The sequence below is a fragment of the Temnothorax nylanderi genome, unplaced genomic scaffold (genome assembly GCF_030848795.1).
Source record: "Temnothorax nylanderi isolate EJ_2023f unplaced genomic scaffold, tnyl_v1.0 TNYL_tig0470_pilon, whole genome shotgun sequence".
Lineage (NCBI taxonomy): Eukaryota > Metazoa > Arthropoda > Insecta > Hymenoptera > Formicidae > Temnothorax > Temnothorax nylanderi.
The window spans coordinates 104,444-123,121 of record NW_027249532.1 but is presented as its reverse complement, the minus strand read 5'-3'; the positions used below and the strand labels follow the sequence as shown (position 1 = coordinate 123,121).

The window sequence follows — 18,678 nt, the reverse complement described above, 5'->3', positions numbered from 1 at the left end:
AAAAGATACTGTCTAACGTTGTATGTACAAACATTTGCAAATATTAAATTATCATGTGAATATAAATTTTCAATGATACACGCACACATACATTAATGTTCAAAATTTATAAATCTATATTACATTAGTTGGTTGAGTGGAATTATTCGTTGGTGGACTCCTACTCATTATGGAAATAACCTAGGGAGAGAGAGAGAGAGCAAAATGAATTAAGTAAGACTGATACCTAATTTTACCCATTTTACATTTAATATAGCCATACAGATTCGCACCATTTAAAACTATGGCAATGCAAACGAGGAGAAGCCACTTGAATTTAAAACCAAATAATGCCGCAATGAATAGCATTGACCAAAAAAGTGGGCATAAGATCAGGGCCAACCAAAAGTAATTTCAAAATAGGATGTAATCGTTTCAGCTGACTCTTCAGGTAGAGATTTTCGGCCAACAAGCTTTCAATTTTTTCATCTGTGTAATACTCTTGAAGCTTAGGGTCCTGAAATGAGTGGAAGTATATTAAATATGATAAATGGAGCATTAAATTAGTAAACGAAAAAAAAATTAGGAATTTATGCGGCAATTACCTCAACATTTGGCCCAGGATGCGACGTACTTGGATTTTTTTATTGTCCTCAGTTGACATTTTACAAACAGCCAAATACTTAATCTAAAAACACAAATATGTCCAAATATGACAAAACTGCAACATGAAAACAATTTTTCGCGATGAGTATTATTTAAATAATATAGGTACCTTCTGCCCTTGAAATTACTGCTCCAAATACGTACAATGAAACGGAGTCACGATGTGTCGATTTACGAAAAATACGACACTTATAAAACTAATTATACTGTCGCGCGTTTAAGAACACACGTCTAATCAATTAAGAATCAATTAATACTTATTTTCAGTTTAACAGAATCGATATTTCAGCTAAATTTTTACATTAATCGCGAGACCGAAAAGCGTATTGACGTTTACGAAAAGGTTCCTTGAAAGGTTATGTTTTCACATATGATTGGATCGAAAATGGCGGACGAGAATACTCACTTTTATAGAGCCTTACTTTGTCTAATCGGACACCCCCCCCCCTGTCCAAAATTGGGGGCAACCGAAAAATTTCTTTTAGGGCTCATTTTATAGCTATATGGATGTACTTTCGTTTTAACTTCGGCCTTTTTGAAAAACCAATATGGCGGACCCCATATGGCGGCCAAAACCTGGGGAAACTGAACTTTAAAAAGCAATATCGCTTATTAGAGCGTACTGAAGCGGTTGCTTTTTTATGAAATCCAATGGTACAGTGTTTTTTTCGTCCCTGATAACGAATTTGTACTAGAAATATCAAATTTTAAAATAGCGGAATTTAAATAGCGGCCAAATGCCAAGAAAATGGTAGAAAATGATGATATCATTAACTGAGACTTATACTGTTGGTTCCAGGCTCATTAAATTAAGTGCTGCAGCGTTTTTTCAATCGCTGATCTCTTGATCACATTGTTAAAATTAACAATGTGGTATATATGGTATTTGGTATGCAACTAAACAGCTAGACAGTGTGTATTTGGATTTGATATGCACAGATATTAAAAGGTATACCATTCAACATGTATAGAGACAGAATTATATAATGTATAGCAGTTATGTAAGTAGGAATATTTAAAAGTGCATATAGTAGTTTTTTTATAAGTACATGATATGATATTATCTAACATGATATGCATGGACATTTGTTAGACATGTTCATATCCTCGAGCCAAATCCGCAGAAAGACATTTTCCCCTAAGAATGGTGCAGAGTCGTTTATATATACAAAGATACACCTGTAATAAATATAATTTATATTAAAAGTACATGTTTCATTAATGAATAGAACAAAAAAACTACATTTTTAATATAAAATAAAATTTTATCTGTATTATAGCACATAAGAAATTACATATATTATATATTAAATTGTAGTATTCTTTTCTTTTAATTCCTTTGCTGCTTCAGCTACTTGGTCCGTCTCAATACAGAGACCGTCAGAGAAAGAGAACAAAAAATACATTACATACACTTTATTGTACAATTCTTTCATTGACCTGTATCTCAGCTACTCGATCCAAACCAAAGAAAAAAAGGCAATGATACTGTAAGAAACAATTTTCGTACAATAATGTAGAACAGAAAATACTTAAAATATAAGCAAGGGATATGTTAAACATAATGTTAAGGTCCACTACTTTTCCAAGTTTTTTATTTGCATACCTTGATTACTCATCTTTAAGGCATGTAAGAACTTAAACAAAAAAAAATAAAAAATAATTAGTTATTAGAAATGCCCGAGGAATATATGATGGTAGACACAATAATAAATGTAATAGTGCAGTACTATTAACGCACAATTAACAGAGAGCGGATCCTGAGACACTAGTACACTCGCGCATACTTTAACCGCGCCATCTGAGCTGTTGTTGCCTTCCAATAAGTTAAATATCTTACTAACAGTATTCATGCCTTTACAAATACACATATGTACGTACATATGCACGCGCGCGCGCGCGCACGCACACACACACACACACACACACACACACACGTGTGGGTGGTCCACTCACGCAACAAATGGGTTGGGTTAAGGGGTTAAGGGTTAGGTTATTTTTTTTGGTGGAACCTCCCGCAGGGAACCTCCCGCGGAACCCGCTGCAACCACGCATGTACTTTTCCATACAATACTTTACATCTATCTCTACTATAAAACTTTTAATCATTTTTTTTTCTGACTTAGCTCCAGTACCGTTAAAGTATTCCACATTAGAATGGAATAACCCTCGCTTCGCCTTGCAAACCTATTTTTTAGGGGGGATGGAACCTACTACCTCCACGCATACACTTTCCACGTAAAACGAGGTGCCACATGGGTTTACGACTTTCCACGCGTGGAAAGCCCATGCATGTACTTTGCAAGGCACACTATGTGTCTAGTTTAACGGTAGTGAAGCGCCACAAATGATGCCACACAATTTAAAATACAGTATTACTGTGTTTTTGGATGGGGAGATTTTTTCCGGGGGAATTTTTCCGGGGAGATTTTTGGATGGGGAGATTTTTTCCGGGGAGATTTTCCCGGGAGCTCATTTCCGGGGAGGATATTTCCGGGGAGGATATTTCCGGAGAGATTTCTTCCTAGGACCACATGTTGTTGGGCGCGCCAATCACAGGATTTTTGTATGTGTAGTAGTGCAAAGTCGGTGTGACGCCACAGTAGATTTTCGTACGTTTTAGGTCAAATAATGGAAAACTCTGTGAAATCAGTGACGTGAAGAGACGCTAAGTGATTTTGTACGTGTATTTATACCTATAGGCCCTTCCTAGTAAGAATGTGAATAAAACCGGGACCATAGCGCGCCCAACAACATGTCGATGCGCAGTACGGATCGGCGCAAAGCAGAATAATTAGTCCCGTTGACTTACTGGTTATACTGTGTTGAAGCTCGAGTCCGCTAGAGGCCGCGCGCAAGTCCGTGCGAAACCACAGTACCTCTGTCTGCCTTACAAAAAAATTTATTAAAAATTCCCAAATTTTCTGCGCAACTTCGGACCGGTCTTAAAATTTTTCTAATACTCCCCAGAATATTCATTATAAATTTCAAAAAAATAGAAAATGGGGTTTTTAAGATATTCAAATTGTTTTGTGTTTTTTTACTCTAGTTGTTTAACAATATTATTACAAAAATTTTGAGTAATTTTTTTTAAAAATATGATCGAAATAGCGTATTTTATGTTCAATGAATTTTTTTCTTAGACGTTGTCTAATAGGCGAAAGAATTCATTGAAAATCTTGCAGTCTTCATTTTGCGCAGGCTCTATTTCGGAAACGCTACATTTATTATAGAAACGCTCTTACATGGGTATAGTACTCGTAAAGACCTGCTAAAAAACGAGCCGCCATCAAAAATAAAAAGGTCGAGGTTTGACCCCTCGCGAATTGGCATGGAATGCCCCATATATATATATTGATCATGATGTATATATATATATATATATATATATATATACATGCATGTAGGAGAGACCGGGGCGAAGTCGTCACTATTTTTTCGGTGCCGATTTTTAACAACAAAACAAATGATTTTAGTAAAATCTGGTATACCGTTGTAAAGAGTGAACCCTTGGTTACAAACTTTATAAGGACATTTTTGGGCTACGTCGCTTTGTTCAACTGGTATAGAGTGAAAACGACAAAGGTGCAAAAATTGAAAGGTCAAAATTGCCGGGGCGGAGTCGTCACTCCATTCTCGGACTGGATTTTAAATGAAAATTCATAATTTCGATCATAAAAAATGATAGGATACATTTTATTAATCATTTTTAATAGAAAAATGAAAACGTTAATTAAAAACATGATGGCGGAAAATAATTACAAGAAAAGCGCACACACTTATGTGCCTTACGCTCGCACGAAACGCACTGTTTCTCAACTCTATTCTGTCATCTCTGAGCACACGCAGCACATATTACCCAAGTCTTCGCCGGAATCCGACCACTGCTGTTTCTTTGACTTTGATTTTCGCCTGAAGTCTCCATGATATGGCTTGGTGACGACTTCGCCCCGGACACAGATTTTAAGTTTGATTGCTCATGAAATATTAAAAATCAACGAAAATAAAAAAATTTCACTGAATTCGTGTTCAGCATGCATTACTCTTCAGAATCACTTATTTCGAGATTCGGAGAGAAAATAGTATTTAAAATATTTAAAATTTTCGACGCGCAAAAAATTTTATTTTTGACCTCCGAAAACACGTTTGCCTTAATGAAAATCATAACATGGCATATAATCTCACTAAACTCCGTTGGTCACATTGGCACCATAAGTAGTGTTTACAATATTAATGGCGAGTTCACACAACATACAAATTTCGAGATAATTGACAATTGTAGTGACGACTCCGCCCCGGTCTCCCCTATATATAAACAAATGTATGTATACATAATTAAATTAATTACTTCGCCAGATGTAAGGCAGAGCTTTTTGTTATCGTCGAGTACTGTATTCAGACTTTCAATCCATATGGCATCTATTGGCCCATCAAAGATAATCCATTTCCTTTCAAATAAGTCATCTGAAGAAAACCGACGAAAAGCGGAGGCGCAGACTCCATCAGTCCATTCGGACGATACTGGGTTGAAATAACCAAATAATTGATTCAGAGTGATGGCCTTGGGATTGAGGACAAAGCATTTAGTCGTCGAGCCATTCTCGTCTCCCCGATTGTGCATCAATGTCAAAGCATCAGCCAAAGTACGAAGAACAGCTGTTTTTCCACCAAACGGTTCTCCAACCAACATATTTAACATTTTCATTACTAAATTTGTATATGTAATTTGTATATGTATATAAATTTGCAAACATGTATAAATAATTTTATTTATCTAAAATATTTTTACTATTAAATAATAAAATACATGAAAAATTGCTATGGAAGAAATTCTAAAAAAATTGAGATTACTAATGCAAAAAGGATTAATATGTTATAAATTGTTTAAATAGTTTTTGGTCAGTTCTAAATTAATAAAATATTATATAAAGTATGCAAATTAGGAGTTTGCACATTGCTTTCTCACCATTTTTAAGTGTGCAAATTAGGAATTTGCATATTGCTTTATTTCGCGCATAATGCTTCCTCTTATGCAATCAAAGGTTCATATACAAAGTTTACGAAAACAAAGCTTCCTCTATGAAGCAATATTGTTTATATTATTAAAAAATATTATACAAGTAAAACATTTACATCAAGTACATAGAAAACATTTAAAGTTAAATAAACAAAAACAATTTCCGTCGCCAGCAAATAATTCAAAATAAGTCGTTTTATTTCGACCCAACTGGCCAATTGATACAAGATTGCACGACGTTTCGACCGAATTCCGGTCCTTATCAAGTGCTTTAATTCAATTTACACCGATCCGCATAACGAAATTAATTGCATCGTTGACGTGGTGTCCTGACAACGTCAAGACAAACGCAAAACTAAACAAAAGAGAGAAAAATACATTTAACAATAGAAAAACTCTACAAAATCAGTAATATCGCGTTAGTCAAAAACAATAAAATCAGTAAAACACTGTAAAACTAGTTAAAAGCTTACAATTCTTATGCTCTCCAAACCAAACGGCGAAATCAAGACGTCACTAGCCATATCGAGGTACAACGTCCGAACAGTAAAACGATCAAAGTCGAAATGAAGTTGTCAACGTAATCCGCGAATGGCAAACAGCGCTCTGCTGGGAAAAACGAGCAGAACCGAATGTGCAGGGCCGACTAAGTAATACCAATGACACGGTTATAAATAGAGGGTAGGCTCTCAGTATCGTTTTGTAAATTGGTTGTGCAATCATGTTTTTTAATGAAAAACATTTCCGATATTTCTCTTTTTTTGAATCCCAAAAACAGATCGCAGCGTGGTAACTGCTCTACCGAGTACAACACCCCGCCAGGTACCTAAGTCGTCTACAGACGATTCCGAGTCTCGACATCGAACTCGCGAAACTCATGTTCGACCGTTAGACGCCGTGCCGTCGTAAGCGGTGAGATCCCGACGACGGGCAGAGGCGCCGTACGGCAAACCGGGCTCGTGCGACGACCGGCCCGCGAGGACCGGCCGCCTAGTAGTGTGTCACATTGTTTTGAGCCTTTCGACTCACGAGACTCCTAGAGATATCATTGCCACCTTTGACTAGAGAGGATACGGCCTTAGAGGCGTTCAGGCATAATCCCACGGATGGGATTATCTCCGCCAATCAACAACTAAGATTTTTGCTTCGCTGTCGAAGATTTGATGTCTTACCTCCACACTTACACCGGCTGCAGTTAAATATCGAATTACATAGTAATAGGGTAAAACACGAGTTTACTCTTTTCAAGAAGCGCATACAGACAAAATTCCTCAATTTTGAAATTAATGATACTAACGTTAATTTATGTTTTTTGCGTTCCAAAATTACTAGAGTGGAGAGCCAACTCCGTGCGCTCCTGCCTGGTCATGTCGTCAACAACTTTTTCTATGCTAACAACGATCATTTTCATACTTATGACCAAAAAATACAAAGAAAACTCATTAATAAATTTAACTCAGTTATAGCTACGCAAAACCCAGTTATTAATTCGTTAATGAACATTGATCACAAAAAATGGATTATTAATATTAGCAACAAACAAATCCCGGACAGAGTGCTGAGGTTTCTTAGTCTTGGCAACCGGTTCGCTCTACCAATTGACAATAATGACCGGAGGAATCGCATGGATTCGGTTGTTGACGTAATTAAAAATTTTGAATTCAATGTTTACCAGATTTCTGACGATATTGTTGACGAAGCGCGCAACCGTATTTCGAATTCGTTGTTTAAGTTCTTGCGGACTAATAAGCATAAAAATTGTATAGAGAGGTTTATATTGCAAGAATTTAGATTTTGTAAAAGGTTCCTCCGCAACAACGATGATGTCTTTGTTACTAAGGCGGACAAGGGCCAAGTTACCGTGATCATGGAAAAAAGTACGTACGTTAATAAGATGACTGACTTACTTAATGACAGTTCCACGTACAAAAAATTAAAAAGTAATCCTATAAGAAAAATAACATCTAAAATCAACGAAGTGGCAAAGTCTTGGTTTAGCATGAGCATCATCAATGAGCAAGTTTTTAGACATTTGAATTGCACTAATGGGAATCTCTCGCGCAGTTACGGGCTCCCGAAGATTCATAAAATTGGCTCACCATTACGTATAATTGTTTCCACTTTAGGCAGTCCGCTCTATAATATTGCCAGTCGTTTGCACAACACTTTAGAAAAATCTGTTCTTAAACCTGAATCATATGTTAAGGATAGTTGGTCCTTTGTGGAATTGATTAGAGGAGTAAGAATGGGGGATGGTGACGTTTTAATTTCGTTAGATGTCACTTCTCTTTTCACTAACGTACCTAAAGATCTTGTTTTGAAAGCGATTGAAGAGAGATGGAATTACATCACCACAAAAACTGATCTTAGCCTCCCACAGTTCTACCAGTTTTATGTTCAACGGCCAATTTTACGAACAGATCTTCGGAAGCCCGATGGGGTCTCCTCTTTCTCCTATCTTGGCTGACATGGTCATGGAGGATTTAGAGAAGCACTGTATACAGCGGCTTAGTTTCAGGATATCCTTTTTCAAACGATATGTAGACGATATTTTCGCGGTTGTTCCCGAGTCGGGTATTAAGGAATTATTAGATAGTTTCAACAATTACCACGATAGACTGAAATTCACTTATGAAATGGAAAGCAATGGTAAATTGAGTTTCCTTGATACCACGGTTATTCGCGAGGGAGACTCATTGCTCACGAATTGGTTCCGTAAACCAACTTTCTCGGGCCGGTATATAAACTATTTCTCAAACCATCCTGTGAAATATAAAATTAACATGGTAAGGAATTTGGTTGATCGAGCGATTCTTTTGTCCGACGCGCGGTTTCACAATTCTAACATTAGTGAGATAAAAAAGATCCTTATAAATAATTGTTACCCGAAGAAAGTTGTTGATAAATATGTTAATGTCCGGCTTGGCGAATTGCGAAATCGTAACAACAACGATCCTGTCAGTAGCAAAGTGGCCCAAGATCCTCGAAGGTGCATTACTGTACCTTACGTAAAGGGCCTTAGCCAGAATATTAGCCGTACAATGCGAGACATGAACTTTAGAGTTCTTCACACCATCCCGAAGAGATTGGATTCTGTCATTAGGAAGGGTAAAGATGGGTTGCCGAATCTCAGTCAGACCGAGTTAGTTTATAAGATTGATTGTGCAAATTGTGATGCGGTACATATTGGCCAGACAAAAAGGCATTTAGAAACACGCATCAAAGAACATCGATGTGATATCAGGAAAAATGTAGACAATCATTCGGTTGTGAGCAAACACCGTCTTGCACACAATCATGATTTCAAGTGGCAGCATCCGGAAATTTTACACAAAGAAAAACAATTCAAAAAAAGAGAAATATCGGAAATGTTTTTCATTAAAAAACATGATTGCACAATCAATTTACAAAACGATACTGAGAGCCTACCATCTATTTATAACCGTGTCATTGGTATTACTTAGTCGGCCCTGCACATTCGGTTCTGCTCGTTTTTCCCACCAGAGCGCTGTTTGCCATTCGCGGATTACGTTGACAACTTCATTTCGACTTTGACCGTTTTACTGTTCGGACGTTGTACCTCGATATGGCTAGTGACGTCTTGATTTCGCCGTTTGGTTTGGAGAGCATAAGAATTGTAAGCTTTTAACTAGTTTTACAGTGTTTTACTGATTTTATTGTTTTTGACTAACGCGATATTACTGATTTTGTAGAGTTTTTCTATTGTTAAATGTATTTTTCTCTCTTTTGTTTAGTTTTGCGTTTGTCTTGACGTTATCAGGACACCACGTCAACGATGCAATTAATTTCGTTATGCGGATCGGTGTAAATTGAATTAAAGCACTTGATAAGGACCGGAATTCGGTCGAAATGTCGTGCAATCTTGTATCAATTGGCCAGTTGGGTCGAAATAAAACGACTTAATTTAAAGTTAAAACAACCTAACTTCCGAAGCGCGGATCTAGCTCACGGCTGGTCAGGGTTCGGAGTAGGCGCGGAAGAAGACACAAGACTCGGTTAAAACAAAAAGTTAATAAGGTTTATTCTAATAAGATTAAGAATACAGGAGTTTGATTGCGGAGATCGTAGGCGTGAGTTTTGTAGCGGAGATATGTACAGTGGAATACGCGGATGTCGGACAGTGAGATCGCGGAGATCGAAAGCGCGAATATCGTAGCGGAGATATACATACAATGGAATGCGCGGATGTCGGACAGTGAGATCGCGGAGATCGAAAGCGCGAATATCGCGGAAGCGATATGTACAGCGAAGCGGGATTACGGCCAGCGATTGGCTACGCGAGGTATACGGATTTGTGAACGCGGATTGACGGGCGCGCGGGCTCGCAAAATACGGCGCGCGCGGATTCGGTGACGGTCGGCGCGGGAGCGCAGATTCGGACGCGGCGGTGATCGTACGCGGTGAGGACCGTGCGTGGAGACGGTATCGTGCGGCTAAGACCTTTAGCGAGTAGCGAGTAGCGAGTATAAAGAAGAGCTCTTTATACCCTGGCGCATCGATGCGTCAGGCTGGATGCGATACCGGGTGGCCAAGACCCTTGGCGAGTAGAGAGTAACTCTCTTACCGTGGTTCACGACGGTACCGTATGCTGGAGAGGTGTTATCGGACGGAATCGAATCGACCGTCAAGATGCTTTACTTGACGGAGCCAGAGAGAGACTCCTCTACCTCCTGGTTGTATTCGAGTTCAGGATCCGTGAGCAGCAGAGAATCGGTCGGATCGGTTGCTGGCTCACGGCGGAATCTGATCTTTTTCGTAAAAGATCTGAGCTTATATATCCCTCAGCGCCGTCAGGTGGCGGCGGGGATATCGGCGACGGCGATGGCGAGCGCCGGGGTAGATTGCCGGTACGGTCGGGTATTATACAGGTACCCCGACGCCGCGATCGCGTTCGCCGGTTCTCTGCCGTTTTCGGCACCGCTCGGCGCTCCGAGTCGGTTGCCGCGGTAAGTCCTTTCGCGGACTTATATGCGAGATGATACAATTTATAAAGAACACACCGTGCCTTGTCTTGCCCGGCGGATATTCGGCCGGGCGGCATCCGGCTGACGTTCGCCGGGAACGATGCATTTCGGGGTGCATCGTTACAAAGTGTATATTCAATAAATAAAAAAATTAATTAAAGAGATCTTGAAGTGACAGCAAATACCGACATTTACAGGTTCCAATTTCCTTCGAATTATGGCTTTACAAAATTGAAAACCCATTTACATGTTCAAAGTATGTACAGATACAATGGGCGAGATAGTAAATTCAAAAGAACTTAAAAAAATTTTAAAAATTATATTTAATAGGTACTACTTGGTATGGCTATTTGGTAATAGATACTACTATTGCACCTTTTGTACCCAGAGTTGTCACTTTTCGTCTGTATGACACCTATTACTGCATATTATTACTGCTATGCTTACGATTTTGCATCTACACTGCGCGCGTATATAATCATAAACATGCGATTTTATGCGCGTACATGCATAAAATCTGTTGTGAAAATCTTTCTTATTAGACTTTTAATCTTAGCTTTAATCCCGGAAAAAAAGAAATAGATCTGCCGAGATATGACCAGATCTGGTTCATCAGTTCTGGCCAGATATAATTTGATCTGCAAATTGTCTCTATCTGGCCAGTTCTGAACAGATATAACCAGATCTGACCAGATATAATTTAATCTGCAAATTGTCTCTATCTGGCCAGTTCTGAACAGATATAACCAGATCTGACCAGATATAATTTGATCTGCTGAGATATAATTATTTACCGAATGTATCCAGATCTACTCGAATATAATTAAAAATTATGAAGGGATGTAAAATGTTATAAAACCATTAATATATTGATTTAATTTGAAATTGTGTGCCACTTTATTATAAGCGTGCAATACAACTGAAGTAGGTATAGGAGACGGGTCCGAGGCCGGGTGCTCCGAGGAGGGAGCGGGGCGAGGGGGAACTCAAGGGCGAGAGGAGCTGGGGAAGAGGGGCTTATCAGGGTTTCGGCGAGCGCCGATAGTATTTATAAACAGATATCATTTCACACTTTAGATGCGAGCGCCTATGACAGGCAGCTATAATTTATGACCTGCAATTAGCATGACCCGATGTCCTCTTCATTTTTTCTAGGGAGAGTCATCACGCGGGAGGGGGGGTATTAGGGTATCGACGAGCGCTTATGCAGGTGCGAGCATCGGTGGTCAATGTAAATACTTGACCAAAAATTTTAGACGATTCAATCGTCGCGGTCTCTTCCTCATTTTTCTTTCTAGGAAGAGCCGTTTATCGGGGTTTCGGCGAGCGTGTCAAGACTGTTTCATAGCGCCATTTAGTTATGGCGTCGCGTGTTACAAAGGCGAGCGCTGATGACAGAATTTATAAACGAATATCATCTCGCACTGCAGCTGCGAGCATCGATGATCAACGTAAATACTTGACCAAAAATTTTAGACGATTCAACCGTCGCGGTCTCCTTTTTATTTTTTTTTCTAGGAAGAGCCGTTTATCGGCTCACGTCTTCTCGTTCGCGTTCTCTCTCGCTCGCGTCTTTTCGTTCGTGTTCTCTCTCGCTCGCGCCTTTTCGTTCGCGTTCTCTCTCGCTCGCGTCTTTTCGTTTGCGTTCTCTCTCTCTCTCGCTCGCGTCTTTTCGTTTGCGTTCTCTCTCGCTCGCGTCTACTCGTTCGCGTTCTCTCTCGCTCGCATCTACTCGTTCGCGTTCTCTCTCGCTCGCGTCTTCTCGTTCGCGTTCTCTCTCGCTCGCGTTTTCTCTCTCTCACTCTCACATTCCACTTCGCGTTCTGTTTCCTTTATAATAAATAATTGGAATTAAAAGATAATAAATTTAAACTTTTTATCATATAAACATTATTTTATTTATTATGTGTCGCATCGTATACAATATTATATAAAGCATAAGCTAATAATTCGCAATCAATAATCGAATTTTTATCAAAAACGTTGCACAAGATTCTGGCTGCGTCACATTTATCGGTTATACAATTTCTTTGTAAAGTGGTTACAAATTGATTAAATTTCACATTTACCTCATTTGTATTTTGATACAGCTTGAAATATTCATGTTCGACACAGTGCTCGAGTTCGAATAAGAAAAGTACAGTCGATGATTTCATATACATGCAATTATTATATAATGTAAGTTTTACAACACTCGCATTACACTCGCATTACACTCGCATATTTTTACAAGTTCTATAACCAGATCTCGAATCGATATTGATGAAGGTGCAGTTGACTGCAGGAGTCGTTCAATATCCACACGTCTTTCAATTAGCGCTGTCCACGTTGTATGAGCCGACACCATCTGATTTCCTCGGTTATCACCGAGAAGTAGTTCCACAAAGGACACAGGTCCCACGCTGATTTCAATATCCAAATATTTATAAGCTGTTGGTGTCAATGCGTATCGTCTGCCTATAGTATACGAACCGCGTGACGCTCCAACGAAATGCTGTAAAAAAATAACTAGGTCACTTTCAAAATAATACAATTTGCAAAAAGATATAAAAAATATAAAACTTTATAAATTAAACAAAACTTACTTGTTCTCACACGTTGGAGTTTCAACATTGTGAATCGGTACGTAATAATTCATACGTCTACTGCCACTGTTGCCGCCGTTGCTTCCTTCAACAGAATACATTCTTTCTCTCGGTTATGAGAAGTGAACACCGTTCGTACGAGCGGCCGATACGAGACTAGTCATATAAAATTAATCGAGTATACGCGATAGCACCCACTATAAAGGCCGTGGCACATAGAAAAACTTAAGCAGTAAAACTTAAGCAGTATATAAGAAAATCAACGGTATGGATTTGCTACCGCTTAGGGCTGTGCCTTAAGTTCTTGACTGTGATTGGCTGATTTGCTTACTGCTTTAAGTTTTACTGCTTAAGTTTTTCTATGTGCCACGGCCTTAACCCTTCCAAAACTATAACGTGGTGGAGGTATAGAGGGAAGGGGGCGCATTCAAACAGCGTTAAAAAACGTAAAAAACGCTAACATCTATTAACCACTAACAACTAATGGGAAAAGGGAAAAGGAAATTAAACATTGTAAAATTTATATATTTTATTTAAAAAAAAATTGCAGTTTTTTCTGGCGTCGCGACCACCAGTTAAATATTTTTAATACATTTTGTAATGCGCAATTTTTAACATGTTTTCCACATCGCATAATATTAGTAACATCTAGATTATTTAAAGATTCGACATCTTCATAATCCGCATCCAAAGTCTTAATAATTAGGTTTTCTCTCGCATAATTCTCGAGCAGATCCACCAGCCATTCTCGTTTCTGGCATCCCTTGACGTACACGAGAGTCGGCGTCTCGTCATCCTCTTCTGTACCAAGCACGGCCGATGTAATTAGGCGTTTTACCATGCTGTATGGCACGTTTCCGTCTTTCCATCGTAATTCATGGTGATTTGCAATCAACCAGGAAGCACATGACTTGTCGGATTTTGTAAGGAGACTCCACGACACGTAAAGATGTAATGCGCCAGAACGGCCCGGTTTCTCAGCACCGCCACCTCCTTTACGACAAATTTAATCCCGACGACGAATCCTTGCAGATCGACAAACGTTGGCGCGATCATGATGCAACGAACGAGTGATTCGTACTGTATCACATCGCGATACATATGTCTCTCTTATATCGAAATATTTACCGACATTACAATTTACGTGAGTTTGCGCACTACGTTTGACAACGGGCAGTATTCGATTACGCGATCATGCAAGATGAGACAATAGGCGGTAGTATTTGCAGGCACGTTCTCTTTACAGTCAAATTCTATTCGCACGTCCACGGCGCTCTTGACGGACTCGTTTTGTCGGGAGCAATCGATGATGACGAAAGGTCCAAGCATCAGGAATGTAGTCAACGTGAGAAACGTATTGTAGCGATCGTATCCGTAATAAGCTTTACGAAAACGCGCATACATATCATAAAGAAGGGCGTATCGATTTTTGTCAAAATCTAGATTTAAGTTATCGTATGGATAAGATTCAGAGTTTAGATAAAGCTTGATATTGGTCAAGTTACAGTGATGGAAATAGCTAATATTTTGAGCCATGATATTCTTGCGACCGGTCTGCAGCGCAAAGATAACGTTACGCGGTTTCTCTAACTGAGTCGCGGTCTTGACGGCCCACGAATGCTTGGTTGTGCTCTGCAACAGGGGGTACTCGTACAGATCCCACGAACAAAAACTGACACTAAGATATCGCTCGCTTCTCAATGCCCGTAACGTGGACAGTTTATTGACCTCATTTAATGTAACGTGAGGCATTCGCCACTGTACTTTGAACAATTAGATTTTCGGCTCAGTCGCCGGATTTCCTACAATGCAATTTTTGTCGTTACGCGTTCGTATCAAAATTAATTCGTGACGAGCGTTAACAATCACGCGTTTGTAATTGTTAAGTATACTATGCGGTTGAATGCCTCGGGCATACTCACAACTCGATGCGTCCCTGTCGCCTCGTCGAAGCTATGCGATCACGTGAGGGGGCCCGTCAAGCAAGCAGCACGTAAAGCGCGGCCGGCACAGGCGATTATTTTTCCGTTATCGTTAGTAGTGTTGTCGAAGAGCAATAAAGTAATTAAAATAAAAGACTCGTTGTCTTGATCACGCCGTTCCCGAGAAGAATCCACCGGAGAGCAACGCGTGGAAAGATTTCAAGCCAGCCATTCTTTTTCAACGAAAATTAGAAATAGAGGGAAAGAGTTCTCTAACACAAGTTTTTGGTTCTCCGAGCCGGATACAGTAAACCGTCCGTAGCTCGACGACACCTACTACACAGCTAACATCGCTGTATCTAACACTAAGAGATCAGCGAAGCTTCACGGCCATTAAGAGGGGCAGGTCATTGTCTTCTCTTTTCATCCACTCATCCATATTGAATTCCGCTGTACCAGCGATTCGATCCCAGGGAATCAGCCAAGGTGCCAGGACCACCGTGCCAGCGGACAGATCCTCCCGACGCATCCCTGCAGAAACGGCAAGGCAGCGCAAGGATTCATTTCTGAGAAACGCCGGCAGCCATCACATCGCGATCATCGGCGCTCCCCCCCCCCCCCCCCCGTACGACGCGGCAATTCTTGTTTTGGCGCGTACATTACATTTAGCGCGCGTAATATTCAGGTAAGGAAAACTATTTTCAATACTCGCCAACCAGAATTCCCTTATCTTTTGTGCGCGACATACATAGAGTCTCGATTCCGACATGGATAACGATCCCGTCAACATAAAAAAACGTCGGTCGATCGTAAAGGCGGCGTGCACGGGCATAAAAAACTACGTGGATGGCATTTTTTCATTGTCTCCGTCGATAACATTGCAACTTGAGGAACGTAAAGCAAAATTAGAACAGCATTGGGCCGATTATATTATTTATTAACAATGTAATAAATAATAAATTCGCCAGTACGTAGATAAAAATAATAATTCAAAATTATGCGACCCAACTGGCCATTTCCCATTTATTCTACCTCACGACGTTTCGACCACAATTTGGTCCTTCTCAAGTGAGATGTTATTAATACAATACGCAACAATTACATCATGCGTCGCCAGACGTTGTGTCCCAACTACATCGTGCGCACGCTAAAACTAAGGCCATGCTTTTTAATGTCATTCCGGTGTTCTTTTATGCGTGTCTCAAGATGCCTCTTAGTTTGTCCAATGTAGCATGAACTGCAATTTACACAGTCAATTTCGTATACTAACTCCCCAAGCCGGACATTGATATATTGGTTGTTAAAAAAAGGTAGTAATTCAATTAATGCGAGTGCAGACACGTGTGTGCGTCGAGATCCTGTCGATTTTATGACGGCACCGTATGTTAAAGGCCTTAGTGGTAATATCGAGCGTACAATGAGAGGTGTCAAATTCAAGACACTTTTTACTGTTCCGAAGAAATTAAATTGCGTAATTAAGAAGGGGAAAGACAGATTGCAGCCTCTCAAACAAACCGAACTAGTATACGAAATTGACTGTGTAAATTGCAGTTCATGCTACATTGGACAAACTAAGAGGCATCTAGAGACACGCATAAAAGAACACCGGAATGACATTAAAAAGCATGTTAATGACCACTCAGTTGTCACGAAACATCGTCTCACTCACAATCACGATTTCGATTGGCTCAATCCGAAAATTCTATATAAGGAAAGACATTTCAAAAAAAGGGAGATCTCTGAAATGTTTTTTATCAAGAAGTGCAAAGGCACGGTCAACCTCCAGAAAGACACGGAGAATTTGCCCGCGATTTATGATCGAGTCATCGAGGCCGTATAAGATAATGTCTCAGAGTTCGGTTTGTTTTCGTGGTACTTTTGGAACACGTCAATTTGACCTGTCCTACAGTGCTTTGGGAACACGACTCAATGTAATTTGTCATTGTATATAATTCTTATCAGTGTGGCTTTGAATATGGCATGCTACGGATCTGGTGAAGAAAATGGTTTTAGTTTTCTTCACAGTTACACTCGCGATTTTCGCAAATTTTAAAATCTCATTCCTTTGACGCATCTAACATGTAAGCTTTTACGATTTAACTCTGACAGGTCTTCCGCTATTATATTTGACACATTTATTTTGACATATTCGTTTTTAGTTTTAGCGTGCGCACGATGTAGTTGGGACACAACGTCTGGCGATGTATGATGTAATTGTTGCGTATTGTATTAATAACATCTCACTTGAGAAGGACCAAATTGTGGTCGAAACGTCGAAGGCAGAATAAATGGGAAATGGCCAGTTGGGTCGCTTAATTTTGAATTAATATTTATCAAACCCAATTAGAAATGCTCGATGAATCGGAGGTCAACGATAGAGTCGCGTTCGAAGAAGCATTCTATAATTTATCAACTAGAATACGCGAATTAATGGGAACTCCGTCTACCTCGCGTAATGCGGTAACGGCGTCACCAACGCTCTCAAACGCCTCTGATATGCGGGAATCACCTTTCAACGTCAGATTACCGAAACTTCCCAAATTTTCGGGGAAATATGATAAATGGTTTCCTTTCCATGACTCATTCTTTTCGATTATACACGCGAATACATCTCTCAGTGATATTCATAAGCTACAATACCTGAGAGCCGCGCTTACCGACGAAGCAAGTAAGGTAATAAGTTCTCTTGAGATATCAGAGGCGAACTATGTGGTCGCGTGGAATCTCTTAAAAGAAAGATACGATAATAAACGCGTCATAGTGCAAACGCATCTCAGATCTATTATCGAGTTACCGGTTATGACAAAAGAAAACGCTGCAGAATTGCGACAGATCGCGGATGGTTCTGCGCGTCACACATGCAGGCATTAAAGGCTCTGAAGCGTCCCACAGAATCTTGGGACAATCTTTTAGTTTACCTTCTCAGCTCTAAGCTCGACGCAACCACAGCGCGAGAATGGCAATTATCGCTCACAGGCTCCGAGTTACCTACATTAAAACAATTTTATGCATTCCTGGCCCATCGTTGTCAGGTTCTCGAATCAACTGTTAGGTCATCCAATATTTCTACGAAAAATGTAAATTTGCGATCACATGCGAGTAATAAACAAAAGGCATCATGTAATGCATCCGTTAGCACAAAATGCGACTTCTATAAAGGTGAACATGCTATTTACCAATGTAAAAAATTTTTAGCTCTCCCGATTCTCAAACGGATAGTGGAGATTCATTCACGCAAGATCTGCTTGAACTGCTTACGTTCAATGGCCCATAGTGCGAGCAAATGCACCTCCGGGACTTGCAGAACCTGCTCTCGCAAGCACAATACATTGCTGCACATTTCGGAATCCTCTGATCAGAACAAGACAAGTAACGCTGCCAAAGAGGAAGCTAGCTCACCAGAGTCGACGGACACGAGTACCCCGCATGCTGTGGTCACTCACGCCTTAAACACAATTGATAGTAAATGCATACTTTTATCAACCGCCGTCGCTCTCGCTCAAGACAAGAACGGTTCGCTACAA

The 18,678-nt window shown here is 39.9% G+C and overlaps 1 protein-coding gene and 1 long non-coding RNA gene across 2 annotated transcripts in view; both read right to left on the bottom strand.

The window, feature by feature from the left end:
- Nucleotides 1–316: 316 nt before the first annotated feature.
- The window catches only part of LOC139783121 (dynein axonemal heavy chain 12-like), a 70,546-nt gene continuing 52,184 nt past the window's right edge, over nucleotides 317–18,678 (bottom strand). The window contains exons 3-5 of the mRNA XM_071722253.1: nucleotides 4,994–5,337; nucleotides 614–667; nucleotides 317–496 (exon numbers count right to left, since the gene is read on the bottom strand). Coding sequence (XP_071578354.1) covers nucleotides 317–496; nucleotides 614–667; nucleotides 4,994–5,337 — 578 coding nt within the window. The remainder of the gene's footprint in view (nucleotides 497–613; nucleotides 668–4,993; nucleotides 5,338–18,678) is intronic.
- On the bottom strand, nucleotides 5,718–6,215 carry LOC139783118 (uncharacterized). The gene is made up of 2 exons (XR_011721130.1): nucleotides 6,136–6,215; nucleotides 5,718–6,017 (listed from the first exon to the last, which is right to left on the bottom strand). It is a non-coding gene; the product is annotated as an uncharacterized lncRNA (long non-coding RNA).